The 18,009-nt window shown below is 36.0% G+C and overlaps 1 protein-coding gene across 3 annotated transcripts in view; it reads left to right on the top strand.

The window, feature by feature from the left end:
• NUP205 (nucleoporin 205) overlaps positions 1-18,009 on the top strand; it is an 81,766-nt gene that overhangs the window by 24,345 nt on the left and 39,412 nt on the right. For all 3 annotated transcript variants that reach the window (XR_004351462.1, XM_032643353.1, XM_032643352.1), the window contains exons 12-23: positions 691-896; positions 2,845-3,027; positions 4,147-4,197; positions 4,719-4,928; positions 7,658-7,757; positions 8,203-8,340; positions 9,708-9,897; positions 10,879-10,999; positions 12,752-12,833; positions 13,109-13,273; positions 13,604-13,728; positions 16,711-16,825. Coding sequence is in view for 2 of the 3 variants with exons in the window: in XM_032643353.1 (XP_032499244.1) it covers positions 691-896; positions 2,845-3,027; positions 4,147-4,197; positions 4,719-4,928; positions 7,658-7,757; positions 8,203-8,340; positions 9,708-9,897; positions 10,879-10,999; positions 12,752-12,833; positions 13,109-13,273; positions 13,604-13,728; positions 16,711-16,825 (1,686 nt within the window). In the remaining variant the exon portion in view is untranslated. The remainder of the gene's footprint in view (positions 1-690; positions 897-2,844; positions 3,028-4,146; positions 4,198-4,718; positions 4,929-7,657; positions 7,758-8,202; positions 8,341-9,707; positions 9,898-10,878; positions 11,000-12,751; positions 12,834-13,108; positions 13,274-13,603; positions 13,729-16,710; positions 16,826-18,009) is intronic.

The following is an 18,009-nucleotide window of genomic DNA, read 5'->3' as shown; positions in this document are numbered from 1 at the left end:
CAACCCTCTCCCAATTTCCTCACTTAATTTTCAGACTGGAGTCTGGTTACACCAAAAATAGTACAAAAGGGAAGAGAAAGAAATATTTATTAAACACCTCTGTCAGGTAGATATTATTACTTTGTTTTTACATGTGAGGAAACTGAGGTTTAGCAAAGTTAAGTAATTTACCGAAGGTCACGAGTCACAGGGAAGCCATGATTGGAACTGAGATCTGTCTGGCTCCAAGACCTGTGTTTTGACTATTCTGTCAAGCCTTCCTTGTCTTATCTGCTCGGCTTTTGCTCTCAGTGCTTGGTATGTAATAGAGTACTGTAATTTGCAAATCTAGTTTGTAGTTCTCTCTCTCTTTGGGAATTTAATTTAAGCTCAACATTTGGGAACTACTCATGGGAAAAGCAGCCTTGTATAGTTACATGACAACACAGAGTACTGTCCTGGATTCGAAGTAGGTAACTGACATCCAAAGTAATTTACCTTTGCATTACATGGGCACCACCCAGTTTTAGTCCCAGGGATAAATTGATCCAGAGTTTAGTTTAAAGAGGGTTTCTAACCCATTTTCAACACACAGCTTATCTAGGACAAAGGCAAACAAAGTTTATTGTTTTAAATTTATTTTCTTCCTCCATTTCCAAGCAAATGCTTAGACAATTTTGAAAGGAAATTCTATGCTGTGTCTCTTTACAGTTGAAAATATTCAGGGGGCAGGCGGCAGTCCTGTTTCCTGGGAACATTTCTTTCACTCCTTGATGCTTTACCATGAACACCTCCGGAAGGATCTTCCGAGTGCAGATAGTGTCCAGTACCGTCACCTTCCTTCACGTGGCATCACCCAGAAGGAGCAGGACGGGTTGATTGCTTTTTTACAGCTCACATCTACCATCATTACTTGGGTAGGTAACCCACCCACTGCATGTGAGAATGTAACTTTGTGTTCTAACACAGTGGCATTGTAAGGAGCCCCCAAGTTTCCTTATAATGCTTAAAGTTTATGAGTGATAAATTTAGCATGTATATTTGGCGTTCTGTTTTTTCATTTTTTTTTTGTGGTTAGTATTTTATGCTATTCTGTTCTTAAGTTCTTTGTTTCTTCACCTTTAGAGGGTATAGTTCTGGTAGCCCCTGCTTACTGCCATAAATGTGTATGAAAATAATAGCCTAAGCCTGAAAGAAAATAATCAGAAGGGCAAATAAGAATGAGCTGTTGGGGCTTCCCTGGTGGCGCAGTGGTTGAGAGTCCGCCTGCCGATGCAGGGGACGCGGGTTCGTGGCCCGGCCTGGGAAGATCCCACATGCCACGGAGCGGCTGGGCCCGTGAGCCATGGCCGCTTAGCCTGCGCGTCCGGAGCCCGTGCTCTGCAAGGGGAGAGGCCACAACAGTGAGAGGCCTGCATACTGCAAAAAAAAAAAAAAGAATGAGCTGTTGGATACACATCCTTCTAGAAGGTTTCCTAGCATAGGTGTGGATATATAGGTTCTTGTGTATATACATATATATATATACACATAAAGAGTATTTTTAATTAAAAAGAAAATTTACTGAATATTTTTTCTCTCTCATATATACATATATATATATATATATATCATATCTTCTTAATCCATTTATCTTTTGATGGACAGTTAGGTTGCTTCCGTATCTTGGCAATTGTAAGTAATGCTGCTGTGAACATTGGAGTGCTTGTATCTTTTCAAATTAGTGTTTTTGTTTTTTTCGAGTGTATACCCAGGAGTAGAATTGTGGGGTCATATGGTAGTTCTGTTTTTAGTTTTTTGAGAACCCTCCATACTGTTTTCCATGGTGGCTGCACAATTTACATTCCCACCAACAGTGTAGGAGAGTTTTCTTTTCTCCATATTCTCGCCTTTGTGTTCTTTTTTTTAATGATAGTCATTCTGACAGGAGTGAGGTGTTTTGATTTGCATTTCCCTGATGATTAGTGACGTTGAGCGTCTTTTCATGTGCCTGTTGGCCATCTGCATGTCATTTTTGGAGAAGTGTCTTTTCAGGACTTCTGCCCATTTTTAGTCGTGTTGTTTGTTTTTGTGATGTTAAGTTGTGTGAGCTATTTATATATTTTGGATATTAACCCCTTATTGGTCATATCATTTACAAATATTTTCTCCCATTCAGTAGGTAGTCTTCGTTTTGTCTAGGGTTTCCTTTACTGTGCAAAAGCTTTTAAGTTTAATTAGGTCCCATTTGCTCTTCTAGTTGTTTCTTTTGTTCACTAGAGCAAAGCTAAGTTCCTTAGTCTGACATTCTCTCCAGAGGATAGGAAGAGTGTCTTCTAACTTACTGGTTTTCCCAGTAATGCTAAATAGTATTAAAGGTCGAAACATAAAGTTTGTAATTATTTCTTGTTGAATTAAAATGGAGTGGTACTTGATACTGTGTGTGTGTGCGTGTGTGTGCGTGTGTGTGCGTGTGTGCATGTGTGTGTGCGTGTGTGTGTATTTCCATTTTTTCCTCAGTAAAGGACAAGGTATTTTATTCATTCATGTCTAACATTGTTCCAGAAAAGATGTTAAATGCCTATGTAAGATTTATGTGACCCTGGAAGACTTTCTCTGTTTGTATGTATTATTTTCCATTCTTAGAGCTGTCAAAGTAATTCTACAAAGGCTATCGTTTCTCCATTTTTTACACTGACTGAGCTAGTGATCTGATTTGATCTACTGGTAGAGTTCAAGCATTTGCCGTAGGCTTATCTTTGTTTTAGTGTGTATTAAGCCTATGAATACTCAGTGTAAGTGTTAGCAGTTTAGATGATTACTGGTCATTTTTCTTAGCTTTTGAAAATGGAAAGTCTCTCTTGTTCTTTTCAATTCAATACTCAGAGTGAAAATGCTCGTTTGGCACTCTGTGAACATCCTCAGTGGACCCCCGTGGTGGTGATTCTGGGACTCCTGCAATGCAGTATCCCTCCTGTATTAAAGGCCGAACTACTGAAGACACTTGCAGCGTTTGGAAAATCTCCTGAAATTGCTGCTTCTCTCTGGCAGTCGTTGGAATACACTCAGGTAGTATTATGAGCTCTCTTATTTACATTATTACAGTTTGGAAGTGAGATTTGATAATATTGTACAAGCAAGTGCATCCAGTTGAAACGTATAGTATACCACGAACTTCACAGATAGAAAGTTATGATTTTGGTACTAAGCATAGCGTCAGAAACTAACAGGCTTGGGTTTTTCTCTTGGATCAGCTGACAGCTTCACTGGGTTACTGGAGACTGGTTCTTCTCTTTATTTTTCAGTGTTTGTAAGATTAATAAATTCCTCAACTCTGTCTTTGACACTAGGCTGGTAGAAGGCTTCCGAAGTCATCTGTACTCATTAAATGTGGGAGATGCCTATTTGTTTTGCTGCTTCCTTCTGTGCCCTTCCTGTCTTACAGCAGACGAGTGAAGTGTCTCTATCAACTCTTATTTCTTTAGTTATAAGGCCTGTTGGAATTTTTATGTCAAGATAGAGTTATTCTATATGTGGTAAAGTTAAAAAAAGGAAAATAAGAATGTGTCCTATAGAGATTTTTCTAGTAAAATGGTTAGGAGGAATATATGTTTGTCTTAGAAATAATACCACATAAGGGAGCCTATGATTCTGACACATTGGTAAAACTACTGTTTTGAAGCAGTATTCTAGTTGTTTTGTGACATACGTGTCCTGAAGATGTTAGTGATACTTTATAAAAACAAAAATTAAGGGAGTTGGTGTGTGCTGGAGGCTTGGCCACTTTTAGTTTAGTGTTGATACTTCATTTTTTCATTCATTGAGTGTGTCAGTACTTAATTGTCCTGAGTGCTTCTTTATACCTAAGATGAAGTGTGTTTGGGTGAGGTTTCCTCTCATAAATCCTTTTAAGGTTCATCCCTGAAATATCTGAGAGGAAAGTTGCTGAAAACACATCTTATGTGCACTTAGAAATTACCAGTTTTCTGAAGCCCAGGTAATTGGAAGTTCTCCCTGAACCTGGACGCAATTGCTAGTGAAAGTTCATCAGAGACTTCTCAGTTGTCATTTCTGATCGACATTGTAAGATGTAGAATGTGGTGGGTGTTGTATATGACTATTATTGCAAAGCTGCTTCTTTTCATTGATAAATGAGTGCTCCTAACATCTAATTCTTATTATTTTAAGGTACTGCAAACCGTAAGAGTTCCAAGCCAGAGGCAAGCTATTGGTATTGAGGTAAAGCTTTCCTTTTAGTTTAAATGCTATATTCATACATTCACATGATAAAAAGACTAAGAAAAAATATTCTTACCCTATTAGGGTTCTGTAATTTTCAACTTTAATGTATTTTCATTTGAGGGTTTTTTGTGTTGAAATGGAGATGAAACTTTTTATGAAAGAAATCAAAATACTTTTGGTTTCAGAGTTGGAAAGGCATGTTAGATGGCAGCCATCCAAACTGAAAGTTTGGTTTGAACTCAGTTTAATTAGGCTACTTGGGTCAACCCTAAAGTGAGGATTTACTTGTTTTCGTTTCTTTTCTTCTCTGTACGCTCCCTTCCTCTTTTTTAAAGAAACATTTAAGGTTTCCATATGTAACTTTTGTGTCTTTACCTCTAAATAAAAAATGATAATATCTGTGTGGGTCTTTGGGTGTGATATTATACCGATATTAATGAGTTAATGTCTGAAAAATACTTTGCACTTTATAGCTGATGGTTTTATGTTACCAAATTTCCTTTATTTTTCTTTGGAAGGTGGAACTAAATGAGATAGAATCCCGATGTGAAGAATACCCATTAACTCGTGCCTTTTGCCAGCTAATTAGTACCCTGGTGGAGAGCTCCTTTCCTTCTAATTTGGGCGCTGGACTGCGGCCTCCCGGCTTTGACCCTTATTTGCAGTTCCTTAGAGATTCTGTGTTTCTCCGATTCCGTACAAGAGCTTACCGGAGAGCAGCTGAAAAGGTTATGTTCAGAGAAAAACTTTTGTCTCCTTACTCATTTATTGCTGCTTTTTCTTTTATTAGAGGTACAAGATGCTATAAGCTCATTTTAGCTTTTGAAAGTTAGTAAAATTCATAGTCTTATACTGACATATCCATGGTCTGATTGGTTTATATGCATTAAAAAATAAATTAAGGCATTAAAACCAAAGCAGTGACTTTTTAGTGATCAGTAATTTAATTAATATGAAGTCATAGTCATTTAGATCCTTAATTGAACAAATTTTGACCAAAATTGAACCAAAAGTGTTACACCGTTGGCAGTTGGAAACACACTATTCTTTATTGGGATGATTTTGGTTAGGGATTGAAATGAGTTTGAACTTGCACACTAATTTCTAATGATTAGTAGCACTTCTGGGTTGTGGAGTCTGGTTTAGTGGAAAGGCATATTGTGATTCATTAGGTATGTTTGCCGTGGATAGCGGCTGAGGGAGCACTGACATTTATGTACATATTTGCTCTGGTTGCAGTACACTCACAACTGAGCTAAATGTATATATCAGCTTATGTAATTCTAATATTACTGTGAGGCAGGTACTATTAATATTCCCATTTTACAGATGGAGGCTTAGCAAAGTTAAGGAACTTGGTTAAGGTTCAGGACCAGGATTTGAACCTAGGACTCTGATTCCAGATCCAAGCTCATAACCACTAAGCTATGTAAGAAACCCTTCCAGGTTCTGATGTAATTCACTTTAGTCTATAATACTGTTTATTGGTTCACAGACTACCCTTGGATATATCTTGTAGGGACCTTTCTGCTTTATTTTTATAGTTTGCTGTTTTTGAACCTGTTGGGTTTATTTGTTGTATTATTGACTATAAAATAGTATAGTTCATGCTAATTTTGGAAATTAGGAAAATATAGAAAAATATATGAAGAAATTATATCACCCATAATCCTGTTGCCAAGGGAAGGTTAACTATTATTCTTTTTCTTATGCATATCTACCTAAACTGAGATAATGAGCTGCATTAGCTTGTATCCCTTTTTGGCCACAAATATAGTATTATGAGGATTTTTTTCATGCTCTTAAAGATTCTTTGAAAACAGTCTTTTTAATGACTGCATAATCATTACTTGTATCTAGCATAGTTTATTTTTCATTGCCGTATCATTGGACATAGTTTGTTTCTAATATTTAGTCCCAAATAACAAGTTTATTTTTTGTCAGTTGCCTTAGAAGTTTTGCTTCTCATGTGGTAGAAATAAACACTGAGAGGGGCATACATTTTATTGAAGCCCTAGAATTACCTTATTAACATATGTTTCCTTATTGGATGAAAACTATAACAGCAGCCATGCCTCATTAATAGAAGTCATTTCAGATGAATAATGGATGCTGATAATTGCAATCTCTTCAACAAAATGTTCTGATACTTTTTGGCATTTCTTTTAAATATCTTATTTGCCTTTTCTTACAAAGGTCATTATGACCTAACGGTTTAGAGCTTTAGTCAGCAACTTTGTTTCCGTGTTTATTATTTTTCACCCATGCATTTCTATATTTCTAGCACTGCTGCTCTTCCCAGCTACCATTTATTTCCCCACATATTACCCTAAGAAATTTTCCCTCAATTTTGTGAATTTATTTCACTAGGAAGTCTTCTTAAGGTTTAACTTACATCTTTGTATTTTAGAACACTAGCTTCTCAAAAACAGTGCTTTGGATTGAGATAAATAACTATAAACAGAGTGTTAGAGGCAGTGTGTATATTTATTAATCCTAAAATCCATTATTATGTGGTGATAAGCATTTTTCATTTAAACAAATTATTTTGAAAAATTTGGAAAATAGAGAAAAGTAAATAATTTTTTAAAAATAATTTAAAAATGATTATCCCAATTTTCAAAATCAGCCATGATAAAATAATGTGCAGTGGAAATAATGACTAAAGTAATATTTAAAAAACCACCATGTACAGTTACCAAACTCAGCCTCATTAAAATTCTATGCAGTGGATTTTTTAAGCAGTTTAATTTTATTGTCTGTACAGTTATATATATTTTCCCTTTGACATAAATATTTTTCCTTGTTGTTACTTAGCTTTTAAAAACATTTTAAACAAAGAGGTGATAATGAGGTCATTTAGGGGAAGCCTACCAGTGATTCTTAACTTTTTTTTTTTTTGATTCTTAACTTTGGCTAGAGCCATGAACACTGGTCTGGGAATTAGAAGTGCAGGGCTGGACCTCCAGCACGTTTGCTTCCAAGCTTTATGGTCTTGGGGATATCATTCACTGCTCTGAGCTTCACTTGCTTCACCTGCAAAATAAGTGTTGATTAAATGAGATGATTTCTCCGATCCTGTCCAGCTGAGATTCTTAGAGAAACTGAAATATTTGACACTTTGGAGAGGTGTTCAAATCTGGTGTTGTTTAATTATAAATTGACTATGGCTAGATACTGAGTGCTTTAGATTTATTAACAAAGCCCAAATATCTGCTATAGAAATGTTTCTTTTAGACTAATGCTTTTACAAATGTTTTACCTTGAAAAATTAACCAATCCATTGTTCTTTAGCAAAACAAAGCAAAATGAACTGGGATTTCTATATTGCTTAGCATAAATAAAATAGAAAGGGGACTTCACTCATTTTCTAGAGAAAAGTAGGAGGAGTGAAAAACTTAGCAAGGTTATCACCTTGAACTGTTACTGTTATTGAAATATTTATGTTTTTCTATAGTGGGAAGTCGCTGAGGTTGTTTTGGCGGTGTTTTATAAATTGCTCGGAGACTATGAACCTCAACTTGAAGATTTTGTAGACCAGTTTGTGGAACTACAAGGTAATTTAATTCTGTCACTTTCAAACAAGGTGTCAGCTATTTATAAACCTATTTATAATTTATAAATTATTATACATAAGCTATAAATTGTTTCTGGTTATAAGTTAAATTATAATTTTATGTTTTTTGGTGCATTGTTTAAGTCATTTTGATTGTTCTGAGCAAGATAAAATAAAGTAAAATTTCACTGAATGGAGGAGTAAGAACATTGCCTTACAGATTCTTTAGTGAGTTAACATATAACATGTGAACTAACTGCTATGTGCAGATCAGCTCTTTTGGAAATTACCACTGTATATAGTTGGTGTCACTGTCTCTAAATTGAAACTTGCCTTCATCTGTTTAGATACCATTTAATTTACAAATCTCACATATTTCATAGAAATCAAGGGTGTGACAAAAATACTAATTCACCATCTTTTGCACTATGTTATGTTCTATTTAGGAGAAGAAATCATAGCCTATAAGCCACCAGGATTTAGTCTGATGTATCATCTTCTGAATGAGTCACCAATGTTGGAGCTTGCTCTTAGTTTACTGGAGGAAGGCGTTAAGCAGCTTGATACCTATGCTCCTTTCCCTGGTATGTGCCTGAATGTCTTCATACATTGAAAACAGTTTTGCTGGTTTTGTCTTTTGTAAACTGAAGGTTTGAAGTAGATGACCTCTGAACTTCCTTTCCACTGTAAGATTTTCTCTGTATCTACAGTGTTGTTTTAGTGAGTCATACAATGAAAGTATATTAAAAGTGAAAGCAGACTAAAGTACAGAGACTCTCATTATAACTGTCTTATTGCAGGATCTTTGGTAGGTAATCATAATTATCTCTTAACACTTTAACATCTTTAACATGTCTAACTTAAAATTTTTTAATTTAATTAATTTAATTAAATTTTCGTCTTTGTTTTGTTTTCTTCACAGTATTTGTAAAAGCCCTTGCTATTGGGCGTGGTACATAGTGTTCAATAAATTTCATTTACTATTACTAGTAGTTATTATCATTTATTGAGTGCTTACTATGCATTTGTCAATTTTTTTTTTTTTTTGCCGGACGGGGGCCTCTCACTGTTGTGGCCTCTCCCGTTGCGGAGCACAGGCTCCAGACGCGCAGGCTCAGCGGCCATGGCTCACGGGCCCAGCTGCTCCGCGGCATGTGGGATCTTCCCGGACCTGGGCACGAACCCGCGTCCCCTGAATCAGCAGGCGGGCTCTCAACCACTGCGCCACCAGGGAAGCCCTGCATTTGGCAATTTTAAAAGCACGTTACATGTATTAATACATTTAACCTGTACAAAAGCCCTATGTGGTAGATGATATTATTTCCATGTAATGAATAAGGAAATTGATGCATAAAGAGGTTTCACATCTTTCTCCAGGGTCAGGGCTGTGGTTTGAACTTAGGCAGTTTGGCTCCAGAGCACATGTATTTTCAATTTGAATGGTGGGATTATAGGTGACTCTTGTTTATATTTTCTGCTTCTTTATTTTCCAGATTTTCCACAATGGTTATGTATTATTTTAAATCAGTTTCTTGGCCTCAGCACCATTGGCACCTTTGGTAGAATAATTCTTTAATGTAGAGGCTGTCCTCTTGTCCTCTACCCACTAGATGCCTGCAGCACATCCCTTGTTGTGACAACCTAAAGTGTCTCCAGATATTGCTATATGTCCTCTGGGGCCAAGCTCACTCCCATCCGAGAACCATTGCTCTAAATAATCAGGGAAAGGATACAGGAAAAATTACTGAGAAGCCATTGCATTAAAGTAATCTGAGTCACAAAAGTTACCATGACTTGTCTGGGTGAGGAGTCTTGTAAACTTACTGCTGAAGGTTTGAAAACTTGAGGTCTTTTTGAATCTGGAACTTGTCCTTTATCTTGTTTTCCTAAGAATTGATTATGAGTTTCTAAGATTCATGTAGAACTTTCTAATTTTGATTTTGCTCTATAGGGAAGAAACACCTGGAGAAAGCAGTGCAACATTGCCTTGCACTTCTCAATCTTACTCTGCAAAAGGAAAACCTCTTTATGGATCTTCTAAGAGAGAGTCAGCTGGCTCTAATAGTCTGTCCTTTAGAACAGCTATTGCAGGGAATCAATCCCAGAACTAAGAAGGCTGATAATGTGGTGAACATTGCCAGGTAAGTTGCATTTGTAGGTAGAGAAATGATGAAATGAATGAGATGGCATTCTAGCTTTGATTTCCAAATCTGGTCAGATCCCTAATGCATTGCTTAAAATTTTTTTTTGTCTCATTTTATTATTATCTTCTTTTGCTTCTCTGATTTTAATTACTCTGAACCTTATAATCTTTCTTTTCTTTTTAACTTACTCTTTTTTTTTTAAAGTACATTTAAAAAAAATTATTTATTTGGTTCACTGGGTCTTAGTTGCAGCAGGCGTGCTCCATAGTTGCAGCTTGTGGGCTCCTTAGTTGTGGCATGTGAAGTCTTAGTTGCAGCATGCATTTGGGATCTAGTTCCTTGACCAGGGATCGAACCCAGGGCCCCTGCATTGGGAGCACTGAGTCTTAACCACTGCGTCACCAGGGAAGTCCCTTTCTAACTTACTCTATGTCCTAAAAATTTCTAAGTACAAAATGACATAATCTTAATATTATTTGTCTCCTCTTGGGAAATTGGATGTTTGGAGGATAGGACTGGGGAGCAAACTTTTCATTGTATAGTCTGAACTTCTGGTGGTTTGCTGGCAGTGCTTGGTGTTCCATGACTTGTGGAAGCATCTCCCAATCTCTGCCTTCACCTTTACATGGCATTCTCCCTGTGTGTGTGTCTGTGTCCACATTTCCCGTTTTTATAAGGTTATCAGTCATTGGATTAGGATTCTCCTTGATGACCTCATCTTAGCTTGGTTAATTATATCTTCAAAGACTCTATTTCCAGATAAGGTCATTCTGGGTTTGGCTATCAACATATGAACTTTGGGAAAACATGATTCAACCTGTGACAGGTTACATCTAGTTAGAAGGGGAAACCTTTGTCTAATTTACCCAAAAGTGCTGTATGAGTAGGGGAAGCCCTGATCCTAAATGTTCTGTATTGAGAATAGTAAGAAGCAAAAATTTCATCACATAGTTCCTCAAATGTTCTCTTGTTTTAAAGATACCTATATCATGGCAATACTAATCCAGAATTGGCTTTTGAAAGTGCCAAGATCCTCTGCTGTATCTCTTGCAATTCCAATATTCAGATAAAATTGGTTGGAGATTTCACACATGACCAGGTAACTGATTTTGTTGTTGTTATTTTTTGGTGTTTCCTGAGTACATCTTATTCTTGTATGTGGAAAAATTCTGAGAGTAAATATATCTGTATATGATGGATGAAAGCCTACCCATGTGCTGGGCTGTGATTTGTGTTTGACGATAATACCATTCCCAGTGATACTACATACACTATAGTATGTGATTATACTCTGTATTATGGTATGTGACTGTATGGCCTAATGAGACTGTTGCTACTCCAGGCACATTAAAGTGATTATTAGGTTTGTAAGTGCAACTTCTGTTTGTTTTTTGCATCCTTTGTTTCACCCTTCCTCAGTGGTGAGTGAGCCTCTGCAATTCTGATTTCACTGTTGTGAGTTGTCTACTTCTATGGCTTTTTGGTGACCCACATTTGTGTCACTTCATTTGATACACTGGAGAACGTTTTTAGATGTTTTCCTCTTTTAGTCCAATTTATAATAGTTCTCTTTCTATTCACTGAATAGCTATAATTGGGGAATCTGCTGTTTTTCTTTCTCTTTATAGACATTTGTCCTTTTGTATTTTATGCTGGTAATCACTGCTTTTGCTAGTTGAAGAATATTATTGTCTTTCCGTGTTTTGAAACAGGGACTCTTCTGGCATTCTGGGTGGGACAGATCTTCATTTCATGTGTAACTGTCCCTCAAATTGCAGAACTCTTAGCATCCCTGGTTCCCTGCCACTGTCTGTCAGTAGTAATCTCTAGTTGTGATGACTCAGAATGCCCCCACATATTTCTAAGTGCCTTCTGGAGTGGCAGTACTGCCCAAGTTGAGAACCATTATTTATAGTAAAATATAGATGTCTAATCTGGTTTTTGGATGAAGTTCATGAAACCACATAATTAATTAGGGGATGTTGAATGAAGATTTTCAGTTTGCTGGCATTCGAGTATGAATTGTTATTACCAATTTTAGCATCCTGCTAGAGTTCTTGTTTTTTATTTGTTTTTTTTTTAAGTGTATCTGTTTATTTTTATTTTTTTTTGGCTGCGTTGGGTCTTAGTTGTGTCGCACGGGCTCTTCGTTTTGGCACGCGGGCTTCTCTCTAGTTGTGGCGTGCAGGTTTTCTCTCTCTAGTTGTGGTGCACGGGCTCCAGAGCATGTGAGCTGTGTAGTCTGTGGCATGCAGGCTCTCTAGTTGAGGCGCGCGGGCTTAGTTTCCCTGCGGCATGTGGGATCTTAGTTCCCCGACCAGGGAACAAACCCATGTCCCCTGCATTGGAAGACGGATTTTTTACCACTGAACCACCAGGGAAGTCCCCATTCCTGCTAGAGTTCTTAAAGGAGGTAAAGTAGTATCTAGTCTCTCAGCCCAGAAATATAAAACTGGTGTATGTGTACATTTCTAAAGAGAGAAGATGAGAATTTTATTTTATATTTTAGTTAAGATCTGATAGCATTGAGTATATAATGAAGAAGTTATGAAATAGCAATTTAATGTTATTTTTTAAAAAAACTAGTTTGATTCTTTGGGAAAGAAAATTAGTGAAGCAAGTTTTAAAACCAATAAACTTTAAAAGTTTTTGTTTATTTCTATAGCAAGCTAAATGGCACCCAGTTAAGGAACTCAGTTTTATATTAATTAAAAATGCAACTAAAACCTAAATACTTTTCCTTGGAGCAGATTTGCCTTTTTTCTTTATAGAAAAATGTTTATAAATATATATCATATTTATCATAGTTTCTCTAATATTTAGTCATTTTAAAATCTTTATATGACTTCAGAGTGTAAGTCAGAAGCTGATGGCTGGATTTGTGGAGTGTTTGGATAGTGAAGATACAGAAGAATTTGTACGTCTAGAAGAGGGTATGTCTTAGATTAACATGTATATTTTTTATTTTATGTAAATGCTTACTGTAAAGAAAACTGTTGGGTGTCTAGTGGTGATGTAAGAGAAATTTGAGAATTTGCTAGCATAAAAGTATATAAGGCTTTTGGGAAACCTCTTAAATCTGAACTTAATGTAATAGCTAATCAAGTAAACTAAAACTAAAGAAAACATGGAGGTTTGGGATACAAGTTTTATATTTTTCCATTTGTTATATGTTAACTTTTCATTGTTTTGTGATTTCCACATTAAGGATCAGAACTTGAAAAGAAATTAGCTGGAATCCGTCATGAAACAAGAATCCACATCTTGAATCTTCTCATCACCTCTTTGGAACGCAATCCACCAAATCTTGCTCTCTACCTATTGGGCTTTGAATTGAAGAAACCTGTCAGTACCACAAACCTACAAGACCCAGGTATAGCCATAAGACACATAGGCATTTATTTCTTTTCATATTTATGTTGCTAAATGGTCATTTATTGAATTCCAGGCTCATGGGATAATTCATTGAAAGAAAGAAATAATGTATGAAAGGTAATGTGATGGGCCAATCTTTAGGACTTACATCAAGTGTGGACAAACTAAGCCTTGAAAAGTTAGTATTTAATACATTTTCTGTATCAATATTTGAAAGGATGTTTATGGTAGGGTATATGTATATGGAATTTAAGTTTCATAAAGGTATTAAGGTTTTTAATGCAGAAATTTGAAAAGAGAAGCTGAATTTCCTTTTGGTTTTATGCAGGAGTGTTAGGTTGCCCTCGGACCTGCCTTCATGCCATCTTAAACATCTTGGAGAAGGGAACTGAAGGGAGAACAGGCCCGGTGGCAGTGAGAGAATCTCCTCAACTCGCTGAGCTGTGTTACCAGGTATACAGAGGCTGCATTTTGTAGCACCTAGGAGAAGAAGCTTAATTAGATGTTTGATTCCATCGCAGATATGAAAGTATAACAGTATGACTGAATTGAAATGAGTTTCATTTAGCGGTTTGACCAGCCTTTCATTTATGGATAAAAATCCTGTAGATCTACATGATCCTATATGTTGATCACTTGAAAAATAAGGGAAGTTGGATGCATTTAGACCAGATAATGTGGGAACTTTTCAAGGATGCTGTGTTTCAAGTTGTTTCTTTTTGGTGATAAGAGTAGTAGATTTGAGTCAGAAGACCTCTGGTTCCTATCTCTGCCCCTTAACTATCTACATCACCTTGGGCATGCCATGAAACTTCTCTGAGTTTTTAAATCTGTGAAATGGGCTGTTGTGAGACTTACATGAGAATGCAAGAATGTAAGTGAAAGTACTTTTTAAGAACCATGTAAATTATGCAGCCCTATAGCTATATGTAAGGTGGTAGACAGTGAAATTAATGTAAGTTTAAACTGTAATGAGAACTGTTGTCTTGTGTTTTATTCTTTTGTTTATTTCTTGTTTTATTCATTTTATAAGTATTTTAAGAACTAGGCTTTATAAGATACGACTAATTTCTCAATTTAAGTGACACCCTGATTCTCATTTTCATGATAAGAAATGCGTCATTAACTTCTAGTAACATGGAGATTTTTCTTTGTTATTTTCCTGTTTTTTCTTTTTGTAATTCTTTACTGTTTTCCTCTATCCTCTAGCTATCCAAACAGCCCTTCACTTCTGAGTACTACAGCTAGGTCTTCCTGTGAATCCCTTAATTTGGGAATAAACTTGATGTATATTTTAGCACAGTGTTACAGATTTTGACATATTTAAGTAGAAGCAATTGATAAGGTTAATCATCTGGGCTAAAGGAGTTAGGCAGGTGAAGTAAGTGAATGAAACCAGATTTAAGACAAATAGATGGGGAGGGGAGGGAGAGGAGAATCTGGTAGACTGGAGAGCACATGCCCTGCTACTCAGCCCCTGCTCATTTTTACCCTGTTGGGATGCAGGCCCTGGTTTGCCAGATCCTCTGCTTTTCGAAACACTGTACTGGCCAAACAACATGTCTAAACCAGCAGTCCGCCAGTTTATTACACGTGCTCTATGACTTTGCTACTCAAAATGTGGACCAGCATCATCAGCGTCACCTCTTGGAAGCTTGTTAGCGCAGAATCTCAGGCCCCACTCCAGACCTGCTGAGTCAGAATCTGCATTTTAACAAGAAGCACTGCTCCATTTTTAATGAAAGAGGCTTCCTTTACCTCTAGGTTTATTTATTTATTTGTTTGTTTGCTTGTTTATTTATTTAGGCTGTGTTGGGTCTTCGTTGCTGTGTGCAGGCTTTCTCTAGTTGCGGCGAGCAGGAGCTACTCTTTCTTGCGGTGCACGGGCTTCTCATTGCGGTGGCTTCTCTGGTTGCGGAGCACGGGCTCTAGGCGCACGGGCTTCAGTAGCTGTGGCTCGCGGGCTCTAGAGCGCAGGATCAGCAGTTGTGGCGCACAGGCTTAGTTGCTTTGCAGCATGTGGGATCTTCTGGACCAGGGGACGAACCTGTGTCCCCAGCTTTGGCAGGCAGATTCTTAACCATGGCGCCACCAGGGAAGTTCCAACCTCTAGGTTTATACTTCACTATGCTTCAGGAAAAAATTAAACCTCTAAGAAGAGCTTGTTAGTGTAAAAACAAATTTGATCTAAATAAATAAATAAATAAATTTGATCATATGGAAGGGAAATAATTTGGGCCTTACTGATACTTTCATCATCCAGCAGTATGAGGTCTTCTGGTTGAAGAGTTGACACTGAATCTTGTGCCTTTCTCTCTTCACTTTAACGATGGAAATTTTTCCTACCTGGTCTTGGGAACTAGGAAATGTATCACGCAAACCCTTGCAAAGTGGCTCTTCATGCTTTTGGAACTCACTGTTGTGTCCTTCTCCCTCTAATAGTATTACCTCTCCCATATCTGAGCATATTTGAGCATCTGTTCTTGAATCTTCTTAACTTACCATCTAATATGAATAACTTGGTTTTGTTTTGAGAAGTTCAGTATTTATAGAGTGTCAAAAACAATATCAAAGCTGTTTGAAAGACAAGCATACATCTGCAAGTACTTAAGCTTTACCTTGTGTTCCCTTCTTATCTTTTCCTTGGGTATACATGTTATTTATTTAGGTATGTTCGGTAGACATACAGTTTTGTGTCCCCCCCACCCCCCCGTAAACTTTCTATGCTGCTACAGTATAAATTACATTAGGTTGTTTCTAGTCTTTTTACTTTGCTTTACTCAACATCTTTAGTTACCTTTTGTTATTTTATATTTTTCTTAAGACTGTATTTCTAGACACAAATTGAATTTACAGTCTGTTGTCGTTACTAGTTGTATAGTCACAGCGAACACTGAATTGGTGAATACTGAACCATTGCTCTTTGGGAATACATAGAGTTAGATGCCTGCAAGGGATTGCCTGATCCCAAAGTTTTTATCAACTGATTAATACATAACTTTGGTTTTTAGAAGTTACTTCTGAGTAATTTGCTACTAATAATAGTTAAAATACTAAAACTGTTAATTAACTACATGTATATATATTAGAGTTGGCCAAAAATGTCGTTTGGGTTTTTCAAAACGTTTTACGGAAAAACCCGAACAAACTTTTTGGCCAACTCAATATTAATATATTTAGGGTGATTTCAAGATTAGTCCCATAATACTGTTGTCAGCATTCTCCAATTGTATTCCAGTATATTTTGAGTTAGTGTGCCAAGAACAGCTTGTAACTCTGAGCTTTTATTTTATATGTACATGTGTTTATCCATTTTGCTTTAGTTGCTAATGGGTCTTAGTTTCTACTTAGTAGGTTTAAGTTTGCCTTTTTTCTTAAAATGTATAATATAAAAAGCTGATTTGGCAGTTTTCTTATTTTACTGTAATTCTTTAGGTGATATATCAGTTATGTGCATGCTCTGATACATCTGGTCCTACTATGAGATACTTGAGAACCAGCCAGGACTTCTTATTTTCTCAGTTGCAACATTTACCATTTTCTAACAAAGGTAGGACATTATTTTCCCTTATTATTAAAACAAATCTGTAAAGTATGTGTTGAGTGATTTTTAATTTCATAACAGTTGGGGGTAGCGGTTTTAGAATTTGTGGAATTCTGTTCTCATTTTATTACTTTGCTTCTGTGTTCCTTTGGGTTGCTTTTGTAATTTGTTCTTGAGAAACCTGATGTTTTAACTGCCAGCATAAAATTATTTTAAAATAGCCTGTTAAGGATGGAATTTGATCCTTTTACTAACAAATAAAAATTTAAAATTGTGTTGAAGGGATAAGAAAATATATAAGAAGATTCTGGAAATTTAGATTTTTTTGAGTGAAATTGTTTCATAAAAATCTGTTTTACTTTTGTTTCTTGTGTATGTATTGAAACGAATTCAGGTCTTGAAATGAAAAATAGAAAACTGATTACGATGGAAACTATAACTTTAGTTTATTGGCCTGATCAACACAGTTATCCCAGGCTACCTATGTTTTATAGGATTCTATTTTATATAATTTTCTTTTTGATCAAGTTATAAGTTTTCTGAGTTCATATTATATCCAGACAGTAGTGGTTTTATTGAGGTTTTTTAAAGTTTATTTTGTATCTTCTTTATGTTTTAGGAAATCTAGGCTCACAAATTTTGTAATAAATTTCCATTACTAGTAGTTATCAGCTTCTATTTACTTTTTAGAGTATGGTGTGAGAGACTGTTGGGAATTACCTAGTGGTAGAAAATTTTCACTTCATTTTCATAATAAGTGTATTTTATTTTTAGCCCTAAGATTTTGTTTATAAGGTTTTTAAGAAACCCTTTTTAATACCTAATTAGAAAAAAACAGTTAATATCTTGCCTGTTATGCTTTCTACTTTTTAAAAATTGATCTAGCTTTGCTTGTAATCATTATTACTAGCAGTAGTAGTAGTGTTTGGTGAATTTTATATTTATAAAACTGTCATAATTTAGGACTTCAAAGCCAGGCATGTTGAAATAATATTGGATTCAAAAACTTATATTGTATAAGGGATTCCCAGTCCTAATTATATATTAGACCAAATGTCCTTCATAATCTCAAGACATCATAAAATTATGCAATTTAGATTTATTTTAGTTTTTAAAAATGTATTTGTTTCTGAAATAAGAATCAAATTTTATGGTAGTTTTTTTTTTAACAAGTTAAATATTTGCGAATT

This window comes from Phocoena sinus, chromosome 9, assembly GCF_008692025.1.
Source record: "Phocoena sinus isolate mPhoSin1 chromosome 9, mPhoSin1.pri, whole genome shotgun sequence".
Taxonomy (NCBI): Eukaryota; Metazoa; Chordata; class Mammalia; order Artiodactyla; family Phocoenidae; genus Phocoena; species Phocoena sinus.
Note: the sequence above shows the minus strand (reverse complement) of the source record. Positions and strands in the feature narration are given on the sequence as shown.